The sequence below is a fragment of the Austrofundulus limnaeus genome, unplaced genomic scaffold, assembly GCF_001266775.1.
Source record: "Austrofundulus limnaeus strain Quisiro unplaced genomic scaffold, Austrofundulus_limnaeus-1.0 Scaffold2, whole genome shotgun sequence".
NCBI classification, from domain to species: Eukaryota; Metazoa; Chordata; class Actinopteri; order Cyprinodontiformes; family Rivulidae; genus Austrofundulus; species Austrofundulus limnaeus.
Window position 1 is genome coordinate 3047926 of NW_013952404.1, and position 27467 is coordinate 3075392.

The following is a 27467-nucleotide window of genomic DNA, read 5'->3' on the forward strand; positions in this document are numbered from 1 at the left end:
CTTAAACAGAAACAGTGACACTATTATATGTGAGCAGGATGCCTGACCAAAACATATTAATTTTCTTTATCAATTCAGATCATATTGGCATTTATAATCACAAAAACATGCACTAATTCTATATTAAAACAACGGTGTGTCTGACTGCATGTGTAAAGATTAATATTTTATAAGTGGTGAACAAAATGGAATTTAGCTCCAAATAAACTGCTGAATTAAATAATTGCAGAAGAGAGTGAAAAGCTAAAAAAAAAAAAAAAACACTTGGAGACATAGTTTGATTAGGCATAACCAAAAAAAAAACTGCTTTTGTTTTAACAGTCAAGGGCAAAATCTTAGGTAAAGCAAAAATTTTACCAAAAAGAAACAAAAAAACTGTTGATCAGTGGAACGGATTGTTTAACTTTATTTAATGGCTCCTGATCTCTTTGAAATTTCCCAGGCTTGTATAATCAAAAGCAAAGCCCTTTGTCTCTTTAACACACATACCAAAGAAGCTGCCGAAGAGGCTGCATCCGAATGAATGAATATTTAATTGAGGTCTATTGAGGCAGAAGATCAAAATGACCTTGCTTTAAATGATTATTCAGTGCAAAATAAGAGTAGGGTAGTGGAGAATAGGAGCTGCGCTCTGAAGAGCCATTTTGCAACGCCGTTCAACAATCAAACATGGAGATCTGGAGTACAGGAGACAATTTTTTTCGACAGTAGTGGACCATAATGCAGCCACAAGATATGTTGTATTTTGAATATTGAACTCAAGTGCATGCACAGGACTGAGCATCACTACATATTTCAGTTTTTTTTTTCTTTTTGTGCAGTACTTGTTGATAAACTAGAGCTTGAATAAACTGGAAGCGGAATGCAATTCTTCCCCATTCTCCATCTGCTGCCTGGTAGTTGGTCTGAAATGTTTAGTTCTTTTTTAAACCAACCCTGAAATGAGGCCTTATTGTCAGAATCCAACTTCAGACATCATACATCTGTATCATCCTGTCAGATCTTGACCTATATTACATATTGTGTAGATTTGGAGTTTCTGGATGAATGAGTCAATGCATTCAGTGAGAGCATAAAATGCATTTACTCAACATGCTACAAATAGATGTTGTGCTCACTTACTTTGCTTAACCACATTTAAAGAATCACATTGAGAGATGCCGCTTCGGCAGTGAGCTACAGCATGGTTCTTGAATGTTTTGGATTCCAAAGTGAAGTGAAAAACAAGATAGAGTTACAATATAAGAAGCTCAAGAAAAAAAAAAGGAATTGAAACCTTCATTAAGTCTGATATTTTCTCACAGCTTTTCCAGCTGAGACAGCTGTGCTTTTTATTTTTCCATCTGAAAAAGCTTTACATTTGGCATGTCAGTTGTCAAACCTTTAGTTTTTCTGCTGCATCAAGTCTTCCAAGACTTATTTTATTGCAAAATCATCAGTTTTCAAAGAAAAACATTGGAAAACTTGAAACTTAAAGAAAATATGCCTCCTTGGTTACAAAATAAAAAGAAATGAATGACTCAATGTTTTATTATAAAACACGAACACAAAATTATAAAATAAGGTGTTTATAGATGTTTAAGTCACTGTTAAGGCTTAAGCACTCTAGAACACGTGCATATGCAAATGTTTAGTTTATTCATTCATTTAGAAACAAAGCAAATTCAGTATACAAAAAATACAAATGAAAAATAAAATGAAAGGCAGCAGAAGGAAGAAAAAAATCTTATATCTGCACCTTTTTCCATCAAAAGAAATTCAAATAATAAAAAACAGAAAAAAATTAATTAAAAAAATCTTTCTCAGACAATTTGTAAGGATACATATTATGTAATTTCATATTTCTTCAACAGACTGGATTTTACCATTCTCCTAAACTTATACAATGGTCCTACACTTTTAATATCATTCTCCAGATTATTCCACAATTTTTTTCTTTGCACTGAAGTACATCGTTCCATCAAACTAGTTTGGATTTTAGGTTTCACAAACACCTCTGTCCCTTTTAAACTGTAGTAACTCTGTCTCTTAACAAAACTTGATTGGATGTTCAAAGGTAAAATATTTTTATGAGCCTTATACATAATCTGCAAAATGTTGTAATCAACCAAGTCATAGAATTTCAACCATTTCAACTGACAAAATAATGTGAATGTAAACTGGGTATTTTGCTAAAACTAAACAAGTATAACAGTCAAGCAACTGACAAAATAATGTGAATGTAAACTGAGTATTTTGCTAAAACTAAACAAGTATAACAGTCAAGCACTGACCTGAGGATTACAAATCATGTGCTAACAGTTAGATTCATTGTGAACAGCATCTCTTCAAACCTWACACTTCCTTCCACAACTGAACATCATCCCAATTATCTCTGTGACACAGACTCACAAGTTCTTTGTATTAAAAAAATGTTCCTGTTAGTACACATTAGTACAATATAAGTCCACTTTCCACCATGAGCCATCAGTTGCACACAAGTATCTGTTGACATGCTCCTTAACTGGATATTATGTTAGGGAACCTTTTAGCAAACTCTAAATTACTCTGCCACAGTCCCTTTTCTGTGGTGGGTCAGGGCTGTCTGAAGCCATTATTGGTAATGAATGTGGAGTCCTACTTTGAAAGGTTCAGGCATGTAAAGTCACCTAAAGCTGACTAATGGAATCCTGCTGACACGGCATGCCAGCGGCTTTTACAATCTCCCAGAATGGCAGTTTTGGAAATTTACACTGCAGAAATAATGAACTATAAATGTAAACCTTGGAATGTAACCTCCCACACAGCAACTCGGTTAATAATAGACGCAGACTGTTCAATGTGTAGAAAATCCTAAATTGCAGAAAACCATTTTGAAAAATCAGCAACAATTCAACTACTTTGTGCCTCATTTGTACAAAAAAAAAAAAAAACAGACATAAACACAACTTTATCCTTTTTGAGTACAATCACATTTATTAGCAAAGCAGCTGGAAGATTATGTTTAGTGCTTCTGTTTGGGGGGTTCTGGGTTAGTTAGCATCGCAACACTTTGTGCCCTGGGAGATGAGCCTCTTCAGYGGGGTCATAGGTCACGCCAAAGCGAGGAGAGTGGCCATTGTGCTTTGTCATTTCACAGGTGACTCACATCACTGCACTCGAGCGGGCTGCAAGTAGAGCACTCGGAGATGCCTGCGGCATTCAAAATGCATGATTTTTAGCCCAGTGCAAACAAATCGCTTTAAAAGATCCGTTTAATCTATTTCGAGCTGTTATTATGAGCCGGGAGAGTTGTTCAGATAAAGAGACTGAAGCAGGGTTAACATCGGTGCATTGGACAACTCTTCACATACTTTATCCAGCGTGAGAGCTGTCAACTTTATTATTTGTTTTTACAATATAGTGTGTATACGAATTACAATGCAGACCACTAAAACTAAGGTCAGGGCGCAAGTAACCAAGAGCTAACCTGCCTTAAAATCTATAGTGATATAATACAGAACATTTGAATATTATCTCAGTGGAAGGCACCAGCGCCATCGTTGAACGTTGGAGGACRTAAGGCTGCTTCAATGTCTGAGTTGTCGTCTGATTCGTTCCAAAAAGCTTTAAAACAGATACAAAAGAGAGAAAAAAAGTAAAGAATTACTGCTTCAGATGTGACTGTTTCTTTAGTAAGACAAACACGAGTTAAAAAGGTTCATTTGACTCATAGTAAAAATGTTAGCTTGTTGATTTTACACATAAAAACACAAAAAGAAGATCCTCTGCACTCAACTTAATGTCAAATGTCATTTTTCTAGATGTTAACCAACAAATTCAAACATATCCTTTCTTACTTAAACTTAACAGGAGCTAATAGAATCCCACACATTTTAGTTTCTGATTGTAATATATATAAAAAAATACTTTTGTGCTTTTTAGTGAAGTAGGTCGTTTCAGAGGTTTTCAGTAACCTGGACTTTCAAGGTCCTTTTTTTATTTACATATCTTCAAGAGGCATAGATGCAATCACAGGAAATTTTGACTAAACAGTTACAGAAAAAGCTGAAATTTTACAGAAAATTACAATCATTTCAACGACAACAAAATGCTGACTTCTTTATGGTGATCTGTGCAACCAATGGGATGAGACGTCTTTGTTTGAACTCACCTTTTGACTGTAGAGCTGAATGAGCTTTTGAGGTTCCCTTCCTGAAAATTCAACAAAAAAAAAGTTAGAAGCCACTTTTCACACTAAAAGCTGATTTTGTTATTTCTCTCTTTTGCACATGAAAAATAAATCCTTCAAGAAAAATAAAACATTCACCAATCCCTTTTTCCCCCTACTAGCTAATACATCACATACAAAATAAATTTTTTGAGAACGAATCAATCTGCTGAATTCTGCTAAAAGGTGATCTCATCCATTTCATCCAGAGGTTTAGATTTACTGGCTCACTCAGACCACGAAGCAAAGGGAACTTCCTTGACTCTTATTTTAATTGAGCCAAAAAGACTTCCACAAGGCTCTCTTTATTCAGAAATAGTCCAAAGACAGGGTTGCCAGGTTCCCATAGCTCTGCTGATATCGCTATGTAAATGTGTGACCTCCGAAAAGGCTTTGATCTACCTCAATGCATATGCAATAAGGCCCCTCGCTTCACTTTTAAAGGCCTCCTCTTTAATTTACATCATCACAGAGCCCATTCAAAAGCCCACAATATATCCTCATCACCTCCCAGGTTAGCATACACATCCATATGGCTTATCTGTCATCTGTTTCAGATCTGTGTTGACACTTTTTCTCGGAAAACGTACGAAACGACGCCGAGTTTGACGCCGAYGAGCTCGAGCCAAAGGCAGCGGCGCGGTGTTCTTCCGTCTGCGTCGATACAAATCCGTGACCTCTTTGATTGTCACCCTCTCAATCACCCTCATCTCCTCATCTCTCCCTCAGCAAAGTCTTGGCACATGTGACTGTACGTCGAGTATGAGGACCAAATTACTTTGGCTCTGTTCCAGGTGCTGCCGTCTAAACTCTATATCACCACTCGAGACAGAGTGAGAGAAAAAAGATGCACCTCCCTTTCCAAACTGGGAGCAGATTGCTTTGTGCTGCAAACAATATACCACAGAGCCAGAATAATCGTTAGAATATAAAACCTTTGAATTCATATGCTGAGAGGACTTCCTGCAAGACATGTGGCTTCTTGCATCTGTTCAGACTAAACCTGTAAAACTGAAGAAAGATAACAAGCACAGGATGAGCAGGAAAAACACAATCAAGTACAATTACTGTGCTTGCAGTTGATGTTGAACAGCAAAAAGTGGAACCAGGTTTTGGTTACTTAAATATTAATAAAAATAAATTGATAATAATGTAATGTAGGAGGTGAACATCATTGTGCATTATTTAAATTAATGATGCTTTAATAATCTTACTAAAGACTAGGGGTCTCCACAAGATAGACTGTGGTCCAAACGTGGACTCAAAGGAAGAAAGAAACCCACATCTATATTTTACCTGTGTACATTTTCCTGTATTTACAATATTTTGAATTTGGCAACACAGCTTATCCATAATTTACGGTAATACATTGCAGGCAGTGCAGCTCTTCCCACATTTACAGTAATTCATTTTAGTGGGAACAACGTTTTTAGCATGTATGGACTTTATGTTATGGGTTGCAGCTTTTCCACAATTTATGACAATAAATTGATACTAATAAATAAATTATTTATGACAATAAATAAATACTAGAACTTTACAGTAAGTCAAAGTTGGTGCTTTTTTAACACAAATACAGTATATTCTGGACATTAGCTAGAGGAAAAATCTCTCGCTAAATTTGAAATGAAGACCACTGTTGTAGCCAAGGTTTCTCTAATACTATCCCCTTAATTAAATATTTATATAATTATCTAAATTAAAGGAAGCCTTGCCAAAAAAATAAAGTACTTTTTCAGATTACCACAGTTTTCTTCATATAATGTAAAAGTGTTTTTTAAACCACGAGTTTGGTTCTTAAGGCATCATGTGCAGAAAGTTCTGACAGTCTAAATATAGACAYCACTTTCAAAAGGGAAATTCAATTTTCTATTTTTACCCAACTTTTTGCACAGAACAAGAGACAAGTACAAACAATAAACTAACAAAATAATACGGGTAATGCATCCATTTCCAGCTGCTGGAAAACGAAACCCAAGCCAGGCAGTGCTGCAGCAAAAATACAACAATAATCTAAGCAATTACTTCCTCTCCTCTGCAACAATAATAGCTGTTTGGGAGAGTAAATTGAGCTTTTTCTTTGCTCGAACTTCCACCACAGGATGGGAATGGCCTATCAGCTGTTCCACTTCAGTGAGGGACAGGACTGATTTCAAGACAGAGCTATTACCACAAAGAGCCCAGCCTGGMTCTGACCTTGCTGATCGAATATTCAGTTTCCATAAACATTTATGCCAGCTCATCTTCTGCTGAGTTTCCCTTAATTGAGGCAATGATCTGTATATGTAAGAACTGGACGSGATGTCTGGACATTATGTGTAAAATGATGCAAATTACAGTTATTGAATTGTTCTTTTTTGGTGCTGCATTTATTTGCTTTGTCTGGCTTTCGCAATTGTTTCGGCTCATTGTTTATYGCTAGTTTGAACGGTTTTTCTGAGCGCATAGTAACCTTTCGAATTGTAAGACTTCACACACATTACAGTGCCTAATAAAAACATTAATGCAGAATGTTCATTTTATTGTACTTACTTTAACCAAACTTGGCTAATGTTTTGCCAGATTACACTATAACCATTTTCTTWGAGGACTTAAAAGATCATAATACAGTATTACCAATAAGTCAAGTTAATACAAGWTTTAAGGCACAATGTAAAAATACATCAGAGAAGTAGTAATATACACAAATTGAAAATTATAACTTAAGATAAACTGGATCACATGTTCAAAATAAGAAAAACAGTATCTAAAATGTTTCTGAGAGTAAAACAATAATTTACTTACATAATCTGAAGKTATTTTGATTAATTTTTCAATTAGAACTTTTACATTTCTTGTTTTTCATTAGTCTGCTTTTATAACTGTCTGGTTGTAAAACTGAGACATAAGACAAGTTTTTGATACAGGTAGAATCAGGTGTTAGGGATAAACTATATTAAGAGAAATGCTTAATATCTGTGATAAAAAAATAATTTAATCTGTGTTTTACACTTGCAAAACATTTCCATTAGTACAAGGACATGAAATTTTTAAATAAATCATGCACCTTAATATACAGAAAGTGCTATCTGTAAGACTAAACCAAGGTTCCTGCAATCAAAGATGAGTTTCATATTTTATCCCATAGTCACATTATTGGACTGTTGGACAAAATAATGCTTAGCAAGCAAGCATTTAGCCCTGCCTTAACGACTGCTAGAAACTGCTTTTATTTACCCTAGATTTTTTTAAGCTCCTGCCTCCCACGCACAAATGCTAATAGCACAATAGCACTTTTGCTGGGCTGCGCTTGTCTAAAGGTAAAGGTAGACCCATCACCTCAACATTGCCATCAACTCCTACTCCCATCCCAGCTGTGACCCTGCAAAAAAAAAAAAATCATTGTTTAGGCTCCGTTTAGATGTACTCTAAAACAGGCCTGAATGGCAGCAGGATGCAGCCCTCAGTGAGGGCAAACAGTGAGAGGTACCTGTGAGTGCACCATGAGTGGGCGCTCTCTAACGTGTGAGTGCTCTCTGCTGGCAGTGAGTGAGTACTGCAGCTCAAAAGAAGAGGTATTTGTGCCACTGATTTTTGTGTTCTCCTGSTGACTGGTGGCAGTCTAGTGGAGACTGTCAGTGCAAAGGACTGCTGAAGGGCAGAGTTGATCTGAATTTTATTCTTCACTGTCAGGGGAGGAGGAGACCAACATTTGATGGTTGATTCTGCACTCAGTTCAAGTAATTATAGTCTATAATAAAACACCTCCTAATGTTTCATCCATTCATTTTTTTTCAGTATGTGTTGCTTCAGAGACCTACATAAGGCTACACTGCAGAATAAAGTTTAATAGCATAAATAATGAAATATAATTTATTACTTAATAACCATATCAGATGTTTATTATTAATTTAAAAAAGCCAGTGAAGGACAGTGACCTCCACTGGTGAGTCATAATGCTGTTTTTTTCTTTAGCCTGTTATATTCTTGTTTATTGTTCTACTATAGAGCTGAAGATCAACTATCACAAAATTAAATGTAAAACTAGGACAAAATAAGAAATGTGTTAGACATTTTGTGAMGTATTTGGCAAAGCAAGCATTTAATAAACAACAAAAAAAGGAAACATAAAATGTTGCCCATAACATCTGTTCTTTACAACTTGCTGCTGCATTCTCTAGCAGAAAATCTACCTTTCAATGCCACTTAGTGCATCATTGTCTCTCTGACTCCATCCCTCTCCTGCTTTCTTTTTTTCATACCTCCTTTCCCCCTCTTTCAACTCATTTCCCCCTCAGTCCTCCATCTGTCCTTTCAGAGAATCGTCAGAGTCGCACACACAAGCCGCCCATCAGGGAAGAGGAGGAGGGAGGGGTCTGGAGGGAAATAGACAGAGCTTCTGATTTTGACACAAAGTGATTTGAGGTCGAATGCTTGAGCACATCCTGTTGTCCAAAGCAAAGCTGTAAACCACTAATGGTTGAGTCAAGGTTTTTGTCAAGCAGGCTCCAGGCACAACACTTATCATCCCGTCAGATGGCTGCACTGTTTTGTTTTGTGTGCCTCTGCATGCGTGTTCGAGAATGTTTTCAGGCTGGGGGAAACAAAAGGAGGTGGGTTAAAAAGGTAAGTGAAAACACCCCAAAATAAAAATAAAACAAAATAATAATAAAAAGAAAGGAACGGCATCTAAAATGCCTGCSGTACAGAGAGGCACAATGATTCTTTGCACGAGAGGAAGCAGTGGCATGCACTCGCATACAAAGGGAAACAAGTGGTCTTTACATGGAGTGCAGCTGCTTATTAAGACTCGCTCCTTCGTGCATTATTCCTTTCATCCCCACTCAACCACAAAGTGATTTGACTGCAAAAGATTTATAATGGACAAATCCCTAATAAATGTTGCAGATCAGTCGCTTCCCTGCAAGTTGCAATWCAATAAACAGAACAGCCCACAAAAGTATCAAACTGGAGAAAATAAAATAAATAAAAAAAACGCTGCGTGGGAGAAAGCAAAGAAGAAAAATAATATGAAAGACTCCAAATCTCTCAAACTTCATAATAGTGAAATGAGCACATATAAATGTGTTAAGAGTATCTCCTTGCATCTTGTATAGACTGCATGTATTTAATCTGTAAAGCTTATTAAGGCCCAGTCATTACTATGCAAAGCAGCACCCAGCGCTTTTCTCTCGCTTTTCAGCCGGGAGCAGTGTTTGGCCAATAGGACTGGCCCCCCGCCTCTCATTCTGCATTCATAACATGCAACATTTGCACAATGTATCTCTCAAAGGCCCTGAATAGAAGGCCTTAATACTCATGTAAACAACTGCAAACCAATTACTTAATGAATCGAGCCCACACATAATGAGGAGCTTCACAAAGGGCTATAAATGCATTTTTGTACCAAAGCCTCTGCTTTAAACTACAATCCCTCTGCTGTAGTCCAGGCTTAACAAGCAAATCATAATTATTGTCTAAGACAACAGAGAAGAAGCCATTTTTGTATTTTGAGTCCAGCTCAGTCCTCCTTTTGAAGTCACTCATCAGCTCGCTGACAAAATAAAGCAAATAATTAACAAGTGGGAAGGAGAGGGGGAACACGAAAATACGGGAAGACAGAGAGAGGAAGAGGGGTAGAGGGATGAAGAAGGGACGAGAGCACCAAAGAGAGTGAGATGCAAAGGGAAGGAGTATGCTGCAGTGTTGGGCTTCTGCTTAAGTGCAAGGTTTTCAGAGCACTTGTGGAAGCAATAAAGCACAAAAAAGTACTGCWGTAAATCTAAGCACTGAGGAGAAATGGGGAAAAAGTCAAGTGAAACAGTAGTACAAACAAAAAAAAGTATAGGAGGTTTCTTGGCTGCGTGTCATTTCAGCTCTTGCAAAATTACAGTGCCAGCATGCATAACTATCCATTTGTACAATTTGACTTATATGTACACCTTATTTCTCATCACTGCATTTTCCTCTACGTTTTGTTCTGCAAATTTTGCTTAATAACACACTTTGCGGATTTCACATGAACATTACTGAGCGGGAGACAGGCACCACCTGAGAGGGCTTTTGCCCAAAATTGGCTCATGTTTATTAAAAACGTTGGTCAGTGGCTCCGGCAGGGGCAGGAGACCACAATACAGCCAGGCCATTAGGCCCTTCCATGGACTAATAGGCAGACAGGAGCGCCTGTTTGCCAGGTCAGACTGACAGACTTTAGCTCTTGTGTCAGCGTGTCGCCTAGTAATCACATGAAATCAGAGAAGATTATTCCTCATAATGTTTACCCAGCCATTACTACAGCCCAAATGGGTTTGCAGTGAAGAGGTGCTCCGAGAACCTAAAATGCAATTGCACATTTGATGAAGTTGTGTTGATATTCATATGTAACCGAGATGGTGTGAGCTTCCACCAGGCTATTTATCATTAGATGTCCTTTCCTTACCCACTTACAGCTCTGATTTGTGCAACCTAAATAATGTTTCAAGGGTGACAAATGGCAGGACATTTGTTCTTATCGGCTCTCAAGTCCCCTTCTTCCGAAACAGTCGTCAGTGATTCTCTTCTTGACATGATCTGTTTGGATTTTGACAACACGCCTGGAAACAGTGAGATTATGGCTACAATTTATTTTTGCGGCCGCTGATTTGCTTTTGAATTCTAAAACCTGGTTGAACCCTGCTAACAGCGAGTAAGAGGGGCTTTAGGGGCCTTTTGTCTTTGTAAGCGAGTTAATGGGTGGCGCCCCCTTGATCTTATGGAAATGAACAGGGAATTATGAGAGCCGCCATGCAAATGTACATCAACCACTTTGGTGTCTGGTGGCCCATTTCCTGTGGCCCGTTGAATAATAACAATGTTCTTACCGAGGGTAAGGGTCTTGATGTGAGGAGCGTTTGGCCCTCCCCGGGTCCTCTTCATGGCCGTGATTTATTCCTTAAAAGAGCAAACAGGCCCAGATAAAACCATTTGATTCTTGATTGATCTCATCACAAGCTAATTTACTATGCATATTTACATTAACTCTTATGATGAAGCTGACGACAAGCTCTGGAAAAGTTTCTCACTTGTAGTCTTAGACTCCCTTGATCAGCACACACACTCCCATGTTTGAGATTTTTGTGAAATCAAAAAAAAAAAAAAAACAATCTTACTTTCTAGGTTGCTCACTACCCTGCTGGTGGATCTCTTACCTGAAAAGCCACTCAGCTCCTCCTCTTCAGAACTCTGCTGCCTTTCATGCATGGCTGATTGTTTGAGTAACTGATATGCTTTTGTCTCTATTCAGGGACAAACACACACACAGACACACACAGAGAAACACACAAAGTCATGGTCAAATATTTGCTCATAAGCCAGGTTTCCAACTTTCAGGCATTTCTGTTTGATGAGACAACAGTTGCTCAGGTTTTTGAACTCAGTGCTGAACAGGGTGAGTGAAAACACAGCTCAGTCTGCTAAAATGTTGATATAAGCTCATTGTACATAACAACAGTTTCCACGAGACAGCATTCGACGTAATTTCAACATCTATTATCTGAAAGCCAATGATAGTTTTATGTTAAAAATGYGTTTTTTTTACGCATTAAAATAGATACAAAGGCTGCACTGTCAAAAATAAACACAAAACAGCACAATGTATAGATTTGCTGCTGTAGAAATGATGATGTACACACAGATATTAAATCAGAGAGAGAGAAAAGGAGTATTTTGTTCAAATAAAAACTGTTGCGTAGTTTTTCAATAAAAATTCTGTTTTAAATACTTTGTGCATAGCATCCTTCTCTATTYCACTGAAAGCTTTCATACAGCCACTGTTTTTTCACATTCTCTTAAAAAACGTAATAGCATATGTCTCTGCAATTACTATCAGTTCCAAGGTCAAGGTATTTGATTGCGACATGGATATCTCTCAGTGCAGCAAAACCTGTCTCTTGCAAAATCTTTAGTCATTTTTTTTAGCTGTTTACAGCTCTTTTGATTAAGTGCAGCAATCGGAAACTGGACTCCTTTTGCTGGCTGTGCACTTTAGGGATGCAGGCACATGAAACACCCAGTTGGAAATCTGAAAGGCAGGATTGCTTTACATTTCAGAGGTGCAGCTGAGGGACGGGCACACCGACTGCTTCCAGGATGCCGTCACATCTAGTATTTTTTTCAAGTCCAGCCTTGCCGGAGCATTGTTTAGAAGATAATGAGAGCCGATGACAGATCTTGCGCGCTGCCCACCCCGGCGCCCTGACAATTAAAGCCGCTGCATTATGCTGGGCCAGCGAATTATGAGTCCTGGTAGAATGCCTCAGACCAGGCTCGAAACGCGGCTAGTGTTTTCTCGGAGATAATTAGAGAGAACTAGTGCAGCTCTTCAGGTGGGACTTTGACCTTGGATTCACCTTGATCATCCTGCCTCAGCCATTGTGTAAAAGAGCCCATTATTCACTGCAGTGGGAAGAAAAACAAACCACAACATAAGGGCAGTGTGAACGCTGAGGCACCAGTAATGCCTTTTTACCTCTAATAGGACCACTTTCCACAAGGCTTTCGTCCTGGCTGTCCTCTTCAGTGCTTTGTAGTTCTGTAAGAAAGGGAAACACATAGGGAGAAGCAATGGCAAGGAGGAAGGGGGTCTTGCACAGAAATGGAAAAGTGGGGGTCCTTTTTAGGTTTCAATGGATGGCGGTAAAAAAACTGGGCTACAAAAGCTCATAAAAATTGTCTATGATGAACTGAATTTCTGCCATAAATGATTTTCACAGCAAAAGACGTTTGTAAGAGACTAAACATTTTTTTTATACAGTGACAGGTCTTAAAACCATAAACCATTCCCGCATTTAAATATCTTTAGTATTATCACTGTATTTATAATTCAGCATGCATTGAAAACTAATATTCCCCAGTTACCTCGAATATGTTGCTTGCATACTGTTTGGGCGGGCTTCACATCAGTGTCGGCCAAGAGAGGAGAAGAACCCCGCAAAGAAGATAAGTCACTCTTGTCCTCCGCCGAGGGGCACTCCTCACTGGACCGCGAGAGAAGTGTCCTCAGCAACACTTTGGCCTGCGTGCAACACAAATTAAAACCACACTCTTAATTGTTCTCATTTTGTGAAGGAAGCATTAAATTGAACTTTGCCACGGCTGCTCACACAGAGGTGCAGCTGAAATGTGTGTTCAAATGCCAAGAGCCAATAACTTCAAATTCTCTCACTCGTTTAAAAAAAAATTACTTCACACGCTTTTGTTCCTGCTCCCCCCCCCACTCAATCCATTTTTCCCCCTCCACTCTCTCTCTCTTCTCATCCATGAGATTAGAGAATTTTCTAAAGAATGCAATCACCCTGGCATTAATGTGCAACACGTTTCAGATAGCTTTCCTCTTTGCTGAGAGGGTTTGAGACAAACTACTCTCCTTCCTCTTTCTCCAGCTCATTTTTTATCTCTGCGGAGATGAGGATAGACAATTAAGAGAAGCTGTTCGGGGAGATGAGGAGCAGGGAGATGCCACACACAGATTTCCTTTCCTTCCCCCTTTTTTCCCTCCCTCATATCAAATTCTGCCATCATCATCTCTCTTTTGTGATCAAAGACTGCCTCTCAGCCTTGGATGGAGGTTTGGAACTTTTAATGAACACTAATGTGAAGGGGACGATCAGGGGGATTTTGACAACGACAAACTTTAAGTACAATGTAAGTTGTTATCAGCAGGCCAAAGAAAAAATGATTGATAATGTGCACACTTTCGTTTTCTGAGAAGAAAAAAAGACATGACAGTCTGAAGTTTGGGATTTGAAGCAACTGCACAATAAAAACTGTCTTGATCCTTGTCCCCTGAATCTCTTTTTGTTTTTTTGTTTTAGATTTAGTCAAATGTACCATGAGTTGAGGGCTCTCGCAAATCCACTGCATTTTAAATATCAATGAATGCAACTGTTAGCACTTGAATATTCAAAGGACCTCTTTGAGTGTGTGCATGCGAGCTGCATGCTCCCGTTTGTTGAGAGTCGCTGGGCTGCGCGGTAGGACGTGAATGGAAATTTCTGTTTGCACTCGTGTGTGGAGAGTGAAGCTGTTGTGTGAGAGGACAGAAAGAGAGATGGAGAAATAGAGGACAGGGGAGAGAAATTGATGGAAAAAGACTCGGAGTGATAAAGGAAGAGAAAGATTTCACTCAGGCTTTTCCTGATGCACTTGGATACAATGATGTAGATGGTGGTAGCCCTCTTCCTTTTGTCAGTTCATATTTTCAAGAGGCTCTACAGTCTCTCTTTGCCTCTCTCATGGCGATGAAGCCACAGCAGCAAGATATCAAAGCCACAAGAAGCACAATGAGTCTGTAAAAACTAATTACAGTCCATAGTTGTCCTGCAAACATAAATTATCTCTTGATGTCATACTTAAATTGTGAATGGCAATATTTTTTCCACGTCTTTCCCTTGCTTAAATTAACACGAACTGCATCAATAAGTGGAAGATTTAATTCAATACCAAAGAGGAAGAGGCTACAATAGCTAAATCCAGGGTTCCCACACCTTGGTCAACATCAAATTCAAGGATATTTCAAGGACTTTCCAGTACCAATTTTCTCAACTTCAAGAACCACGCGCAAAGACAATTACCTCCTGCTACCCCAGAATGTTACTAATACACAGGTTTAATATCATGTAAATTCAATGAAAAACTAAACAACATAGAAGTTGTTGAGTCAGAATCAATTAAGTCAGTTTACCATAATCCTGAGTTATTCACCGCAACAAATCTAAGTTTTTTTAAACTTAATTTTATAATTTATTTTTTTAAAGATGATGAAAATCAGTCGTGTGAATAGAGAATTTCAATCCCTAAAAAACATTCAAGGACTTTCAAGGACAAGTGTAATTTTTGGCTGTTTTCACAAACTTTCCAGGGCCTTGAAATATTTTTTTCAAATTCACAAACTTTCAAGGATTTCAAGGACCCGTGGGAACCCTGTAAATCTTAAACAGAAGTGAATTTCAGAAAATACACCTCATTAATTGAAAGAAGGTAAGCTGAAGCTGTAATTTGCAGGTACTGAAGGGATCATGTGTGGAGCCATTTGACGAGTATGAAGCAATTTGAATTCAAGCACATAAAGCACACCATTGTTCCAACTTCCCTTTAAAAACATTGTATAAAACAAGAAAAAATTCTAGGYGCAAAATCAGCCTCCTTTACAATCCAGCTGTGTGTAAATATAGATGCCAGTGACTTATCTTCTCTTATTTGTGTGTGTTCTGTGGGCAGTATATGGGCCTTTGACGCTACCTGCTGGCTGTAGGTGGCATCACGCCTCAGTAAGAGCGGCGTAAACAGTCGGACCAAGTGCTCGGTGCTGAGAACACGCTGCTCCTTGAGCACAAGGGCGTGCTTGAACCAGCGATCCCACAGCCGAGCCACGTTGGGAGGAAGGCTGGTGCTGCGGTGAGAGTGGGGGATGGGCAAAAAACGAAGGAAAAAAGGAACGTTTTGTTAACTACACAGTAAGAAATATCAAAATAAGACATGATTATACATTCATATAGTCCTGGATTCTTTAATTAGCAAAACAAACGAGCCCGTTTGAAACAACATATTTCATTTATTTTACTTTTTATTTCTTAAGATGAATTTTGCTTCCTGTGCCGTTTCTAAACAATTTAACAGCTATAGATTATTGATCAATTTCTAGACACTAAATAGACACAGAAAGTARTATAGCTTCAGCTTGAAAAACTGGATAAAAAGTCGAGGTCACCCAACTGGCATCARCAGAGAGCAGCGCTGCCAGATGTGTCTCTCAGAACTGAGTATACAATAAGAAAGGTCTCAGTAAAATCAATAGGGTAGTGAAGCAGAACATAGATTTGGCTCAGAGTGTAACTACTCATTATCCAAAGGACTGGAAGTCGCAGATAGGGGCATTTTAATTTACTCATGACATTCACCCATGCAGTGTTGCTGTATGAGTTGACACCAAAGATGACCTTTTACATTTTGTGGACAAGGGAGACCGATCAAACATCGAGCATGCAATATCTCAGTAACTGCAGGAGGTGTAACCCTCCTTAGGGACTGGTAAAAGAAAAATAAAATAGTTTTTTTTAACCTGAAAAGTAGAATTCACTTTTATTGTGTCTGTTCTCAGAAGTCTATTGAACTGTAGCTTTCAGAGAACTGATATTTGTGCTCTGCATTATTCTCTTATACACACACGTGGGCAAAATTGTTGGTACCCCTCGTTTTAAAGAAAGAAAAACCCACAACAGTTACAGAAAAAACTTGAATCTGACAAAAGTAATAATAAATAAAAACTCTATAAAAATGAACAAATGAAAGTCAGACATTGCTTTTCAGCCATGCTTCAGCTGAATTACAAAAAAATAAATAAAACTTGTAAAACAGGACTGGACAGAAATGATGGTACCCTTAACTTAATATTTCGTTGCACAACCTATTGAGGCAATAATCAAATGATTCCTGTAGCTGTCAATGAGACTTCTGCACCTCTCAGAAGTATTTTGGCCAACTCCTCATGAGCAAATTGGTTCAGAGGTCTCAGGTTTAAASGGTGCCTTTTCCAGACGGCAAGTTTCAGCTCCTTCCAAAGATGCTCATAGGATTTAGATCAGGGCTCATAGAAGGCCACTTCAGAACAGTCCAATGTTTTCCTCTTATCCATTCTTGGGTGATATTAGCTGTGTTTTGGGTCATTATMCTGTTGCAAGACCCATGACCTGTGACTGARACCAAGCKTTCTGACACTGGGCAGCACATTTCGCTCTAGAATCCCTTGATAGTCTTGAGATTTCAATGTACCCTGCACAGATTTAAGACACCCTGAGCCAGATGCAGCAAAGCAGCCCCAAAACACAACAGAGCTTCCTCCATGTTTCACAGTGTTCTTTTCTTTACATGCTTCAATTTTCCATCTGTGAACATAGAGCTGATGTGCCTTGCCAAAAAGTTCAGTTTTTGTCTCATCTGTCCATAAGACATTCTCCCAGAAGCTTTGTCAACATGCAGTTTGGCAAATTCCAATAGGGCTTTTTTATGATTTGATGTCTTCCTTGGTCGTCTCCCATTAAGTCCACTTTGGTTCAAACAATGACAGGTGGTGCAATCTGACACTGATGTTCCTTGAGCGTGAAGTTCACCTTTTTAATCTCTTTAGAAGTTTTTCTGGGATTTTTTGTTACCATTTGCATTAGCCGTCTCTTTGACTTGTCATCAGTTTTCCTCCTCCAGCCACGTTCAGGGATGCTGGCTACAGTCCCGTGGATCTTAAATTTCTAAATAATTTGTGCAGCTGTAGTCGCAGGAACATCAAGCTGCTTGGAGATGGTCTTATAACCTTTACCTTTAACATGCTTGTGTATAATTTTCTTACTAATCCTGAGACAACTCTTTCCTTTGCTTCCTGTGGTCCATGTGGAGTGTGGTACACACCATGTCACCAAACAGCACAGTGACTGATTACAAGATTGTAGACACCTGCRATACTAATTAGTGGACACAACTTGATTTAACATGTCCCTTTGGCCACATTATTTTCAGGGGTACCATCATTTCTGTCCAGGCCTGTTTTACGAGTTTAATTTTATTTTTTTTATTCTGTTGAAGCATGGCTGAAAAGCAAACTCTAACTTTCATTTATTCATTTTTATAGAATTTTTATTTATTATWACTTTTGTCAGATTCAAGTTATTCCTGTGAGCATTGTGGGGTTTTCTTTCATTAAACAAGGGGTACTAATAATTTTGTTTACGTATGGAGCTGGAGACAGGAGACAGCATTGTCTAAACATTATTTTGAAAACCTACTAATCRCAAAATTTTAGCAACATGCTGGAGATAAGTGCAATGCACCTTTTTAACTTTCTAAGCATTTAGGTTTTTAAATGTAGAATTATGTGGCAAAATAACTAAATGACTCAAACAATGTTCCACGAATACCCGAATGAGGTTAGATTGTAATCAAACTGGACAAAACACAAAAATGCAGAAAAACCATCCAAACACTGATGCCAGTGTTTGGCTTTGGGTTCACAAAGAAACCATAAGCCTTACCTTACGTCATTAGGCTCAGYGCTGGACTGATGTGCACTCACTACATCCTGTGGAAGCAGGCAGCCCTTTTCCGTGCTCCATGACAACCTCTGAAGCTCATGAAGGACGACTGCTCCACATGCTYCAAGGTCCTCGTCATTCAAGCCTGCTCCAGCGTCACAAAGGCTGCCCAATATATAGAGAGCAGTCAGCTATTGTAATGGAGCCCTGGGCTGAGCCCCAGGTCAGGAGCACAAATAGAAAATATAKATTTATWTACAGTATATAAAGAAATACACRGTAACATACTAAGCAAGTATAATTATACACAATGCAGCTAAACACTGTGAGAACACCAAATGATCGCCCTTTATTAGTGAAGATTAGTAAATAAAGTACATTTTAAAAAAGGGAGAACACTTTCTTCTGCTTCACTCCCCTTTCTGCTCAAAAGAGCAGCAATTATCGTAAATGAAACATGTCATGATGTATAAAAAGCTTATAAAAAAAGAAACCCGGTCTAATGAAACACATGCCCCCATCCTCTATCCCTACAACTCCCAATAACAATTCAGCTGGGTGGTTACTATAACAATCGCATGCGTTTGAAAACCTCTCAGAAATAAAGACGCACGCCTGACGGTGATGACACTTCATCTAATGTGAGAGCCCTTAGCAGAAGGATAATATGTTTTTCTCATCCGTACAAACTGCTCCATGACCATAAAATAAATTTACATGGGATTTCATTTAGACAGGGAGAGATAAGATTTTTAAGTCTGAGGAAAGGAAAGAAAAGATGYACCTGATGATTCTGTTGAATTGCGTTCCTTCAATTTGAGAATCCCTGTACACAGGGATCCGCTCAGCATAGAGTCGTCCTTCGATGCAGTCTAGCAGATTAAAGAGTCCTTCAACAGAGAGGCTAAAAAAAGGAATATTGTGGTGAAAGGAAAGAAAAGTGAAGGAGGTCATATGATCAATTGGCTTACAGTCTTCAAAAAAAATAAAGTCTGCCTTTTGATTGAAAATTTTGTGATACTTTTTTCTTCAGGCAATTTCCTTGAGATACTCAAGGACTTTTTGAGAATGTGGTCATCAAAATGTGATAGCCACAAAACAGGATTTCAACACTTCACCGTGTCTGGTGATGGTGCCACAAGTAATAACAGGTTGCATGTAAAAGCTTTGACATCTGGCACTTGAAACGAGAACTTGTGGCATTAGCTGCTCAAGTAAAATAAACGACATCAGTTCTGACTTGGTAAATTCTAAAACTATCCATCCGTCCTTCCATTTTCTTTACCCACTCCTTCTCCTTCTCCAAGCTGGTGTCCCAAATTCTGCAATTATTAAAAATAATATGATAATAAAATGAAAAGGTAATGAAAACACTGGCACAGTTTCATAGTTAACAGAGCAGAAAAAAAGCGGGGGCCTCTGGATGTATTCTTTTGGTGAGAGATTTACACTTTAATCTGGTCCTGTGTGAGGCAAAATGAGAAATGGATGCCTAATGCATGTGGATATTGAGAATCCATCTCTTTCTTGGGCATTAAGCTCTGGGTGGCCCTCATTGAATTCTCCCAGAAACCCCAAGCTGAGAAATTCTGAGCTGTCTTCCATAAAGAGGGGCCAAAAAGAATTTATGACAATCTCTAATAGGCTCTTGGGTTAGGGGTCAGCAAACAATTGCTCCTTCCTTTTTGCAGGTTGTTTCCTGGTAACATCCTGATTAAGCTGGCAGCTTTGAATTATATCCATGACATTTTGTAGTGYGCATTTCATCTGTGCCACGTCCACTTCAGTGTGACTGAAGTTGAATAGGCAAAACCTGCGCCTTTTCTTTTCCATTCCTTATCGCCAGTGTGGACCTTGAAGTAATCATCTTTCTTTTTTTTCCCCCACTTTATTTGTCAAAGCTCTTCAAAACAAGACGTTTAGAGAGGGAGAAAGTGAATTAATTACGTTTTTCCCCTGCAAACACCGCTCTTATTTTTATTCTCATCATGTCAAGGTCTCTAACCTCACTTTAGATGCTGCTGTTGTCCTGGAATGTATTGTAGGAGGAAGAGGTCAGCAGTAATACTGCTCTACAGCATACAGTGCTGACTCTGGGGTGATTTACCAGACAGAAAAAACTAAAAAATTAGTGATTAGTGCCAAGGGAAACTCACCATGCTCATAGAAACAGAAAAAAAAAACACATAAATGAACCCTAAATAATATAACCAGTATGGAGCTAAAAAGCTATAATTAAAAACTTTCACAGAGACACACTTTGGAATACTGGTAACAGTACTGTCCTAATAAATTGCAAATACAATAATCTTAATTTTAAACCATCAATATTGTTTCCACCAGACTAGAATGTCCTGGGTTCTGTTAGGCACAATGTAATGGTATGACATTTTGTCAACAACAAAAAAAAAAAAAACAGACATTGTGCAGTTAGGAAAAAGTATATTTGTGAAGAGAACACACTGAGGCCATTATGAATCACCTCTAAGAAGAAACCCAGACAATATTTCAGTCTCACTCACTCTGGCCATGCCAGAGAAGAAATATAATGGGATAATCTAATGAATTGCCCGGGCCTGGTCTTGAATGGAGGGAGCGATATAAACTCTAACCTTAAGGGGAAAAAAGAGAGGGAGAGGATAGAGACTGGATGCTCTCTGAGCTTTACATCAAAGCCTTTGGTTTTCTCCTCGCACACAGAAGCGCTCTGTGTTAACAATGAAAGCTGCAGCCCCCACCACCGTCTCGCCGACACAGGCTAACGGCAGCTCCTCTTAGGATCAGACCGTAAAAAAATGCGGTTGACCACACATAAACGTCCCCAGGCGTAAACATGCTGCGCTCTCGGGAGAGAAATTATAATCCCTCAAACTACTTGTAAAACATAATGGCTGCACCAATTTTTTAAAGCAATGCTTTTTGTATGAGAAAATGCTGAGAAAGACCCTTCATCTCTGCCAAATTGTTGCATTAAAAAAATTCCATTTTTATGACAATATAAATTTCATAAAAAATTAATAAAATTCATATGCACAGTGTAAACACAGAGTAATCTAATGTAATGTAAGCAAGGAGAGAAACAAAAGCAAAAAAGCAAAAATATGGTGCAAAAGCTAAAGAGGACCTGTTTTTAACACAGTTTACATTGCGAGGGAAAAAGCAGACAGATTGTGTGCAAACATTCACGTGGGATTTTCTGTGGCTCTGACTCCATCCAAAGTGATCCTTCAACTCAGAAGCCATCATCACGCTAAGGATTTGTGGCAGTAAGTGCTGTCCACATGCCCACCCTCCAGAACACTCTATGGTGCCACAATTTCCTCCTCCACTGGGGACTTCCTGAGGTCTCTCAAGCAGAAAATTGCTCTGTTACGGCATTATCTTGGATTATGGCAATATTGTTGTGGACAGGTCCTGAGCTCTCCCTATAAGATGCATCACTGCTGCTAGAACTGCTGGGAATGCTGAACCACAGACAACATGGTGGCATCGAGTGTGACTGACCAGAATTCTCTCTTTCACCCTCAGAAGTGATGCTTACAAAGAACGCTACAGTGACTTTAYCCACAATCATTGACAGCCGTATGTGCTTCAGCATCGTCATGTAGAACCTGCCTTCTTTACTTGCTTAGTAGGAACTTTATAAACACRCTCTTTATTGCAAAAATAAATCACAAAGAATAAGCAATTTATCTTTTAAAAAGGTCCTACTTTTAAAATTCTAGAAAATAAAGAAAAGTTTTACATGCTGTACCTTTTCAAGGTCACCGCTGGTGCTGAGGATTCACTATTCAGCTGTGGTGTGTTTGCAGACATGTTGGAGTGGAGGGATGATTCGGGACAGTGCTGTTTGTGATCATCCATTTCTCGGTGAGAGGCATTTCTCTCAGGTGCTACATCCTCTGGTAAATCCTCCTCCAGCTCAGATTGTGTCAGAGAAATTGTCAGGTCACTGGCACTGCTCTCTGACAACTGCACATCCGAGCTCGGTTCACTGACACTCTCACATTTACCTGAATGTAAACAAACCACATGGTATCACTTGTTTTCTTAGAAAGAAATCTTCAAAGGGCAAAATAAAGTGCTGCAAACYGTCAATTTCTGTAAAGGCAAATAAAAGCTGCCGCATGGCAGTGGRGAAGAAATGTCCCTGCAAACCTGGTGTCTCTTGAGCTTCTTTTCCAAAAGTGGTTTCAGGTATCAAACGGCCAAGACCTCTCTCTTCATCTCCCATTATGAGTGCTTCGTGAACAACCTCTTGCGAGTTGGTGTGTTCTGCAGGGGGATTCTTAGCCCTCGTCGGGTTACTGTTACTGCAAGAATGATTCTTCTCAGACCCTGYCAAGGTCACCGGAGGGGAAGTTTCTTGTTCATCATCACTTCCAAAAGCCACACTACCAGCTGCGGCTGTTAAGGCACGAACAGATGGGAGCAGCCCCGGCGTTCTTTCATGTTTGTCACTCAAATTGCAGCCGTCAGGGGAATCGTTTGAGCCTGAAATGTCAACTGATAAATGCGATCGCTTACTGGCGGCATCCTCTCCGCCAACTCTGAAGTTCTTCAAAAGGCCACTTGGTAGACATTCACGGGAGTGCACGCTGTGATTGGGTGAACGATGCAATGCTTGGTGTGAGTGTACACTTGTGGTGCCAGCTTCAGTGTCGGGGCCTGTAGAGGTCCGCTGGTCTATAAAAAGTCCTACTGGTGATTGTTCAAAATCCTTCACCGAGTGAGAAAAAATGACATCCTGTTGCTGTTTATGCACAGTTTCAATCTGCATACAAGAAAAAATTATAAACTGTAACATGAATATTCTATTAAAACCTATCAATTATTTTGTAACAAATGTTTTGTTTGAAGTCTGAATTATTTTTCTGACGTTAAATTGGCGTTATCCTGAAAGAAATGCTAAATATTCCTTTTCACACTTTAGAATAAGTGTTAGTTTATGTAGGCAAAGGTCAGAATGGTTTTTTTTCTCAAAACAGTTTTTACAGAGGAATGTGTCAGGATCAACGTTTTAACTTTTAATCTTACAAAAAAAAAATCCTTTAGACAAGTTTTGATTCATGTCTGCAATGTCACCAAGGGCAGAGAGAGAGAGAAAGCAAAAAAGCCTCCCTCCAAGCATTACAACAAAAAGCATGGCTTCTGTTTCTTTTCTGATAAGCGTCTTAAATACCAAACAGTTAGCTGCTTAATAACATTCACTGTAAACCATGCAGCCTGCCCAGCAGATCCACAAAGTAGGTAAAAAAAGAGGGAAAGTTAATTTCTTGGCTGAGTGATTCCATCGGTAGCTGCAGGGCAAAGTAGAAAGTGTTTCACTAAAGTAGCAATTGATTCTTCTATCAATCTGCGGCACGCGTGTGCTCTTCCAAGGAATGTATTAAATATGAAAATCATATCCCGTTATCATCTGTCTCCAGCTTTCAGCCCGGTAAGCTTTCCTTAATGAATGCTGCAGCCTGAGGGACATGCACACTGCCAGCCAATGGCTTGTATGCATAATGGAGTGACGGTACCATTTTACTCATTACAATATCGACAGGCTGAGGGGGGGTTTGCACACAGTTACAAGTGACTGCTCTAGACAGCATGCTCCAAGTTATTATGAGATGTCTTAGACATTTCATCTAAAAGAGCTTTAACTGCTTTAAGTGAATGGAGAAAGCGGCTATGGGCTTGAACTACATTGCTTGTACAGATTCACCAGCTAGGATTAGACACCTGTGCTATTACAGATACACAGTTTAAATGTAGACTTCTCTACAGATTTAACAGGCGTAATGTCGACTTTCTTTTGTAACTCCAAACCTGAAAGCACAACTTGAATGGGCTAAAATTTGCATAAACCTTGTAAACATTTCAAAATAGAAGGATCTATTATACAAAAAATAAATAAATAAAACAAATGCTGTTTTTAAATTGCTCAAAGAGCTGCAAAAGGAAAGCAGAGGTTATAGTTGTAAAAATGTAATGTGCTTTTCTATTTAATATTTTTTATGCAATGTAATAATGTTCATTCCAACAATAAATATTAGTATTATCACACGTTTTATTTTTATGCTAATATTACCTTTTCTGCTTTCAAGTTGGTCTCCATGTTTTTATTTACTTCCTTAAATTGGGAAATCCTTTTCAAAAAGTCAGCCTGTATGGTAAAAAGATAAAACAAAACACACAAAAGAGATAAATAACATTTATTGCATTTGTGCTTCATGTGTCAATTTCTAATATTGGGACTTCTTGAAAATGTGTTTTGATCTAATTGCTAATTCATTTTGCATGAAAAAAACTACAAGGAAACTTTGTTTTTTTRATTAATGTAACCTGATGACTCCTGTCTGATCTAAAACACACTCATACACACACTTAGGAGAATAAAAAATGACTTATTGTCTTTAAAGCAAACAGCAAAAATGTCTCAAACATGCTGACTCCAAGAATCTTTAATAACTTTTCTGTTCAATTCAATTCAATTCAATTCAATTCAATTCAATTCAATAATATTTTGTTGATCCCAACGGGAAATTAGATGTATGTTTTCATTTAATTGTTGAAATGTAGTACTTCTTCAATTAAAAATCCACAACTATCCCAACAAAAGCACATAAATATACACAAATAAAAACGTGAACATGTACATGGTGACCATTCAAAATTATAAAATGAAAATCATCATAAATGATGAACCACAATGATGGTGATTTAAAAAAAAGGGGAGACAAAGTTCAACAGAACAACCAAAATAGCGGCAAACATCTCGGACTAAAAGCATGGAGAGGAATAAACCAACTGCTTGAGGGGAGAGAATGACTAAACCTCCGGAGCACTTCAGAGTCTCTATATTGGGTAATTAACTCAGTGAGTCATAATTAGCCAATTTTGTTAATTTGATATTAAGCTGTCAAGCACTGTCATTGAGTTTTAAGTGATAATCTGACAGGCTCATTGTTTTGTCCCTTGTTCATTTGCTTGTGGTGATAAATTGCGCTGTTTGAGTGTTTACTACTTTCACATCAAGCCATTGCAACCGAATGAAATGGCCTGTCTACTTGTCTATGTCTGCTGTGCATGTTTTATGTTTTAAATTCACAGAGAARCACTTAGGCAAATGCATATGAAATGGAAGTGAATTGTTAATTTCCTCAAGTCATTTTCAATAGTAACGTATTTTTATTTTTCCAAAGACACTAATCAAAACAATATGAATAAGTCAAAACCTAATATATAAAAAGAGTAGCATAAACTTGGTTCAATGTCTGTGGGTGAATCTTACAATTAAAAGCTTAATTAGAAAAATAAATTTAAGTCACTGAATCAATGTAAATGTGTGTGTGAATACATGCAATACCTTTTGTTTTTCCAGGCGACCCAGGTCAGGATTATAATCCTTCATGCTAATTTCAATGCTCTTCACATCTCTCTGAAGTTCAAGGTTTCTCATTTTTGCCCGTGCTTCTCTGTCACAGATTTCTTTGAGATAACTGCGCAGTTTGGAACATCTTATCTGCATGCTGAAAGCAGTGGAGAACCATTATTCAAAAGAAGTATTATCTAGGAACACTGTCAAAAACTAAGAGCTAGGCTTCTCACAAGAAAAGGTTAAGCACAATATGATTTAAATTTAAATCTTGTTCWCAACCCTCTTTTCAACTTGAGTTTTGCTGTTGTGACCTGGAATCCAAATATCTATGAACGTAAATTGACAATCTCAATGAAAATGGCCACTTGTACAGAAAACCAAACAGWCAATAAATACAATACTTCTGCTAAAGAGATTATTTCATTTGTAGGCATTTGCTTCTTTTCCCTCACACACACACACACATTTGGCACAGAACTGTGCAAAATTTTAAATCACCTATTCTTCTTTTTGTAGGCTGCTCACCTGCTTTTTTTACCCCCCCACCTCTCTGGGAACTTCACATATCCACTATCCCTCCTCTGCACAAGTCCAAACCATTTCTTGCCCCCCACCCCCAACTTAACACTCACAATGAAAATCTATTCAAAYCACTCCTAATTTTATTATATTTTGCTTCAGATAGACTTTATATAATTGTTTTCTCATGATTTCTTTTAAACATTTTTTCTCCTTGCTTTTCCATTTATTTTTTGTCCAAAAAAAGAACAGTGATTAAACAAACAAATACCTTTCAGAATGCCAAACTGCTTAAAAAATACATGTATGGCTCTTTGAAAGCAAAAATATCAACACTTTTGACTTAAGATAAGATGTACTGTTTGGTATGTCTGTGTATGAATGTTTTTTATTCAATAAGCAAACTGATGTTAAAGCTTGGTGATATAAAAACAGGCATGTATTTATTACAAATCATTTTGTTATTAATTTGATAGATAGATAGATAGATAGATAGATAGATAGATAGATAGATAGATAGATAGATAGATAGATAGATAGATAGATAGATAGATAGATAGATANTAGATAGATAGATAGATAGATAGATAGATAGATAGATAGATAGATAGATAGATAGATAGATAGATAGATAGATAGATAGATAGATAGATAGATGCTACAGCACTCAGTATAACTTACATTCTCGTATCTGATCTGGAGAAAGCAAACAGTTCCCTCTCCAGCTCCATTCTTCGTTTCTCGCTGCAGACAGACAAACAGAAATTCAGCTTTTGTTTCGGCTAAATRTTAGCATTAGCTGTAGCCACCAACTATGGAAACCGCTCCTTAATTAACACGAACCATGCAAAAACAGCGCGCTTCTAAACAACCAAACATTTMTTTACCAAGGTCAACTCAACCTTCTCTTGATGGAGGAAAACGTCCAGAAGTTACCGCTGTTAGCCATAGCCCCTGAGATAAAGCTAGCGAAGTCCTCGCCGAACCCAAGCGGCAAACGGACGCAACCAAGGCGGTAAGGGTATCGACTTGAGCCCGCGGTCTAGCGGGCCGCGCTTCTGTAAAAAAAAACACAACAACAAAGAAACAGCGAAACCTTACCTTTTATGCATAGTCCGCTGAATAGTTTCAATCTTTTTATAATACTGGTCCTCGCCTGCCATTTTAGCTCGCTTTGGCTGTGCTGCAGGCTTCCAGACAGGGAAAAGATGAGCAGAAGAGGAGGAGGGAGAAGGACGGATGTGTTTACGTAGGTTACCACGGAAACCGCTTCCCAGAAGTCTCTGCGGGTAAACAGAGACCACATGGGGAGAAAGGACGCGGCGGCTACTGCTCAGTGTAACAATTAACTGGA

At 38.4% G+C, this 27467-nt stretch overlaps 1 protein-coding gene across 9 annotated transcripts; it reads right to left on the reverse strand.

The window, feature by feature from the left end:
* Positions 1–3298: 3298 nt before the first annotated feature.
* kiz (kizuna centrosomal protein) lies at positions 3299–27467 on the reverse strand. Of its 9 annotated transcripts, XR_001310424.1 has the most exons (18): positions 27215–27337; positions 26795–26857; positions 25583–25745; positions 24305–24379; positions 22384–22999; positions 21980–22238; positions 19010–19129; positions 18226–18390; positions 15446–15596; positions 13064–13220; positions 12675–12737; positions 11356–11442; positions 11029–11098; positions 8431–8544; positions 7508–7550; positions 5125–5200; positions 4133–4173; positions 3535–3585 (listed from the first exon to the last, which is right to left on the reverse strand). XR_001310424.1 is itself a non-coding variant. In XM_014010827.1 (15 exons), exons 1-15 carry the CDS (start codon positions 27274–27276, stop codon positions 3497–3499), a joined length of 2181 nt encoding a protein of 726 aa, XP_013866281.1. In that variant the 5' UTR covers positions 27277–27467; the 3' UTR covers positions 3299–3496. The 9 variants fall into 9 exon arrangements, 5 of the variants coding, with proteins under 5 accessions (XP_013866281.1, XP_013866295.1, XP_013866325.1 ...); XR_001310425.1 differs by lacking the exon at positions 7508–7550; XR_001310429.1 differs by lacking the exon at positions 5125–5200 and having other exon boundaries at positions 3569–3585.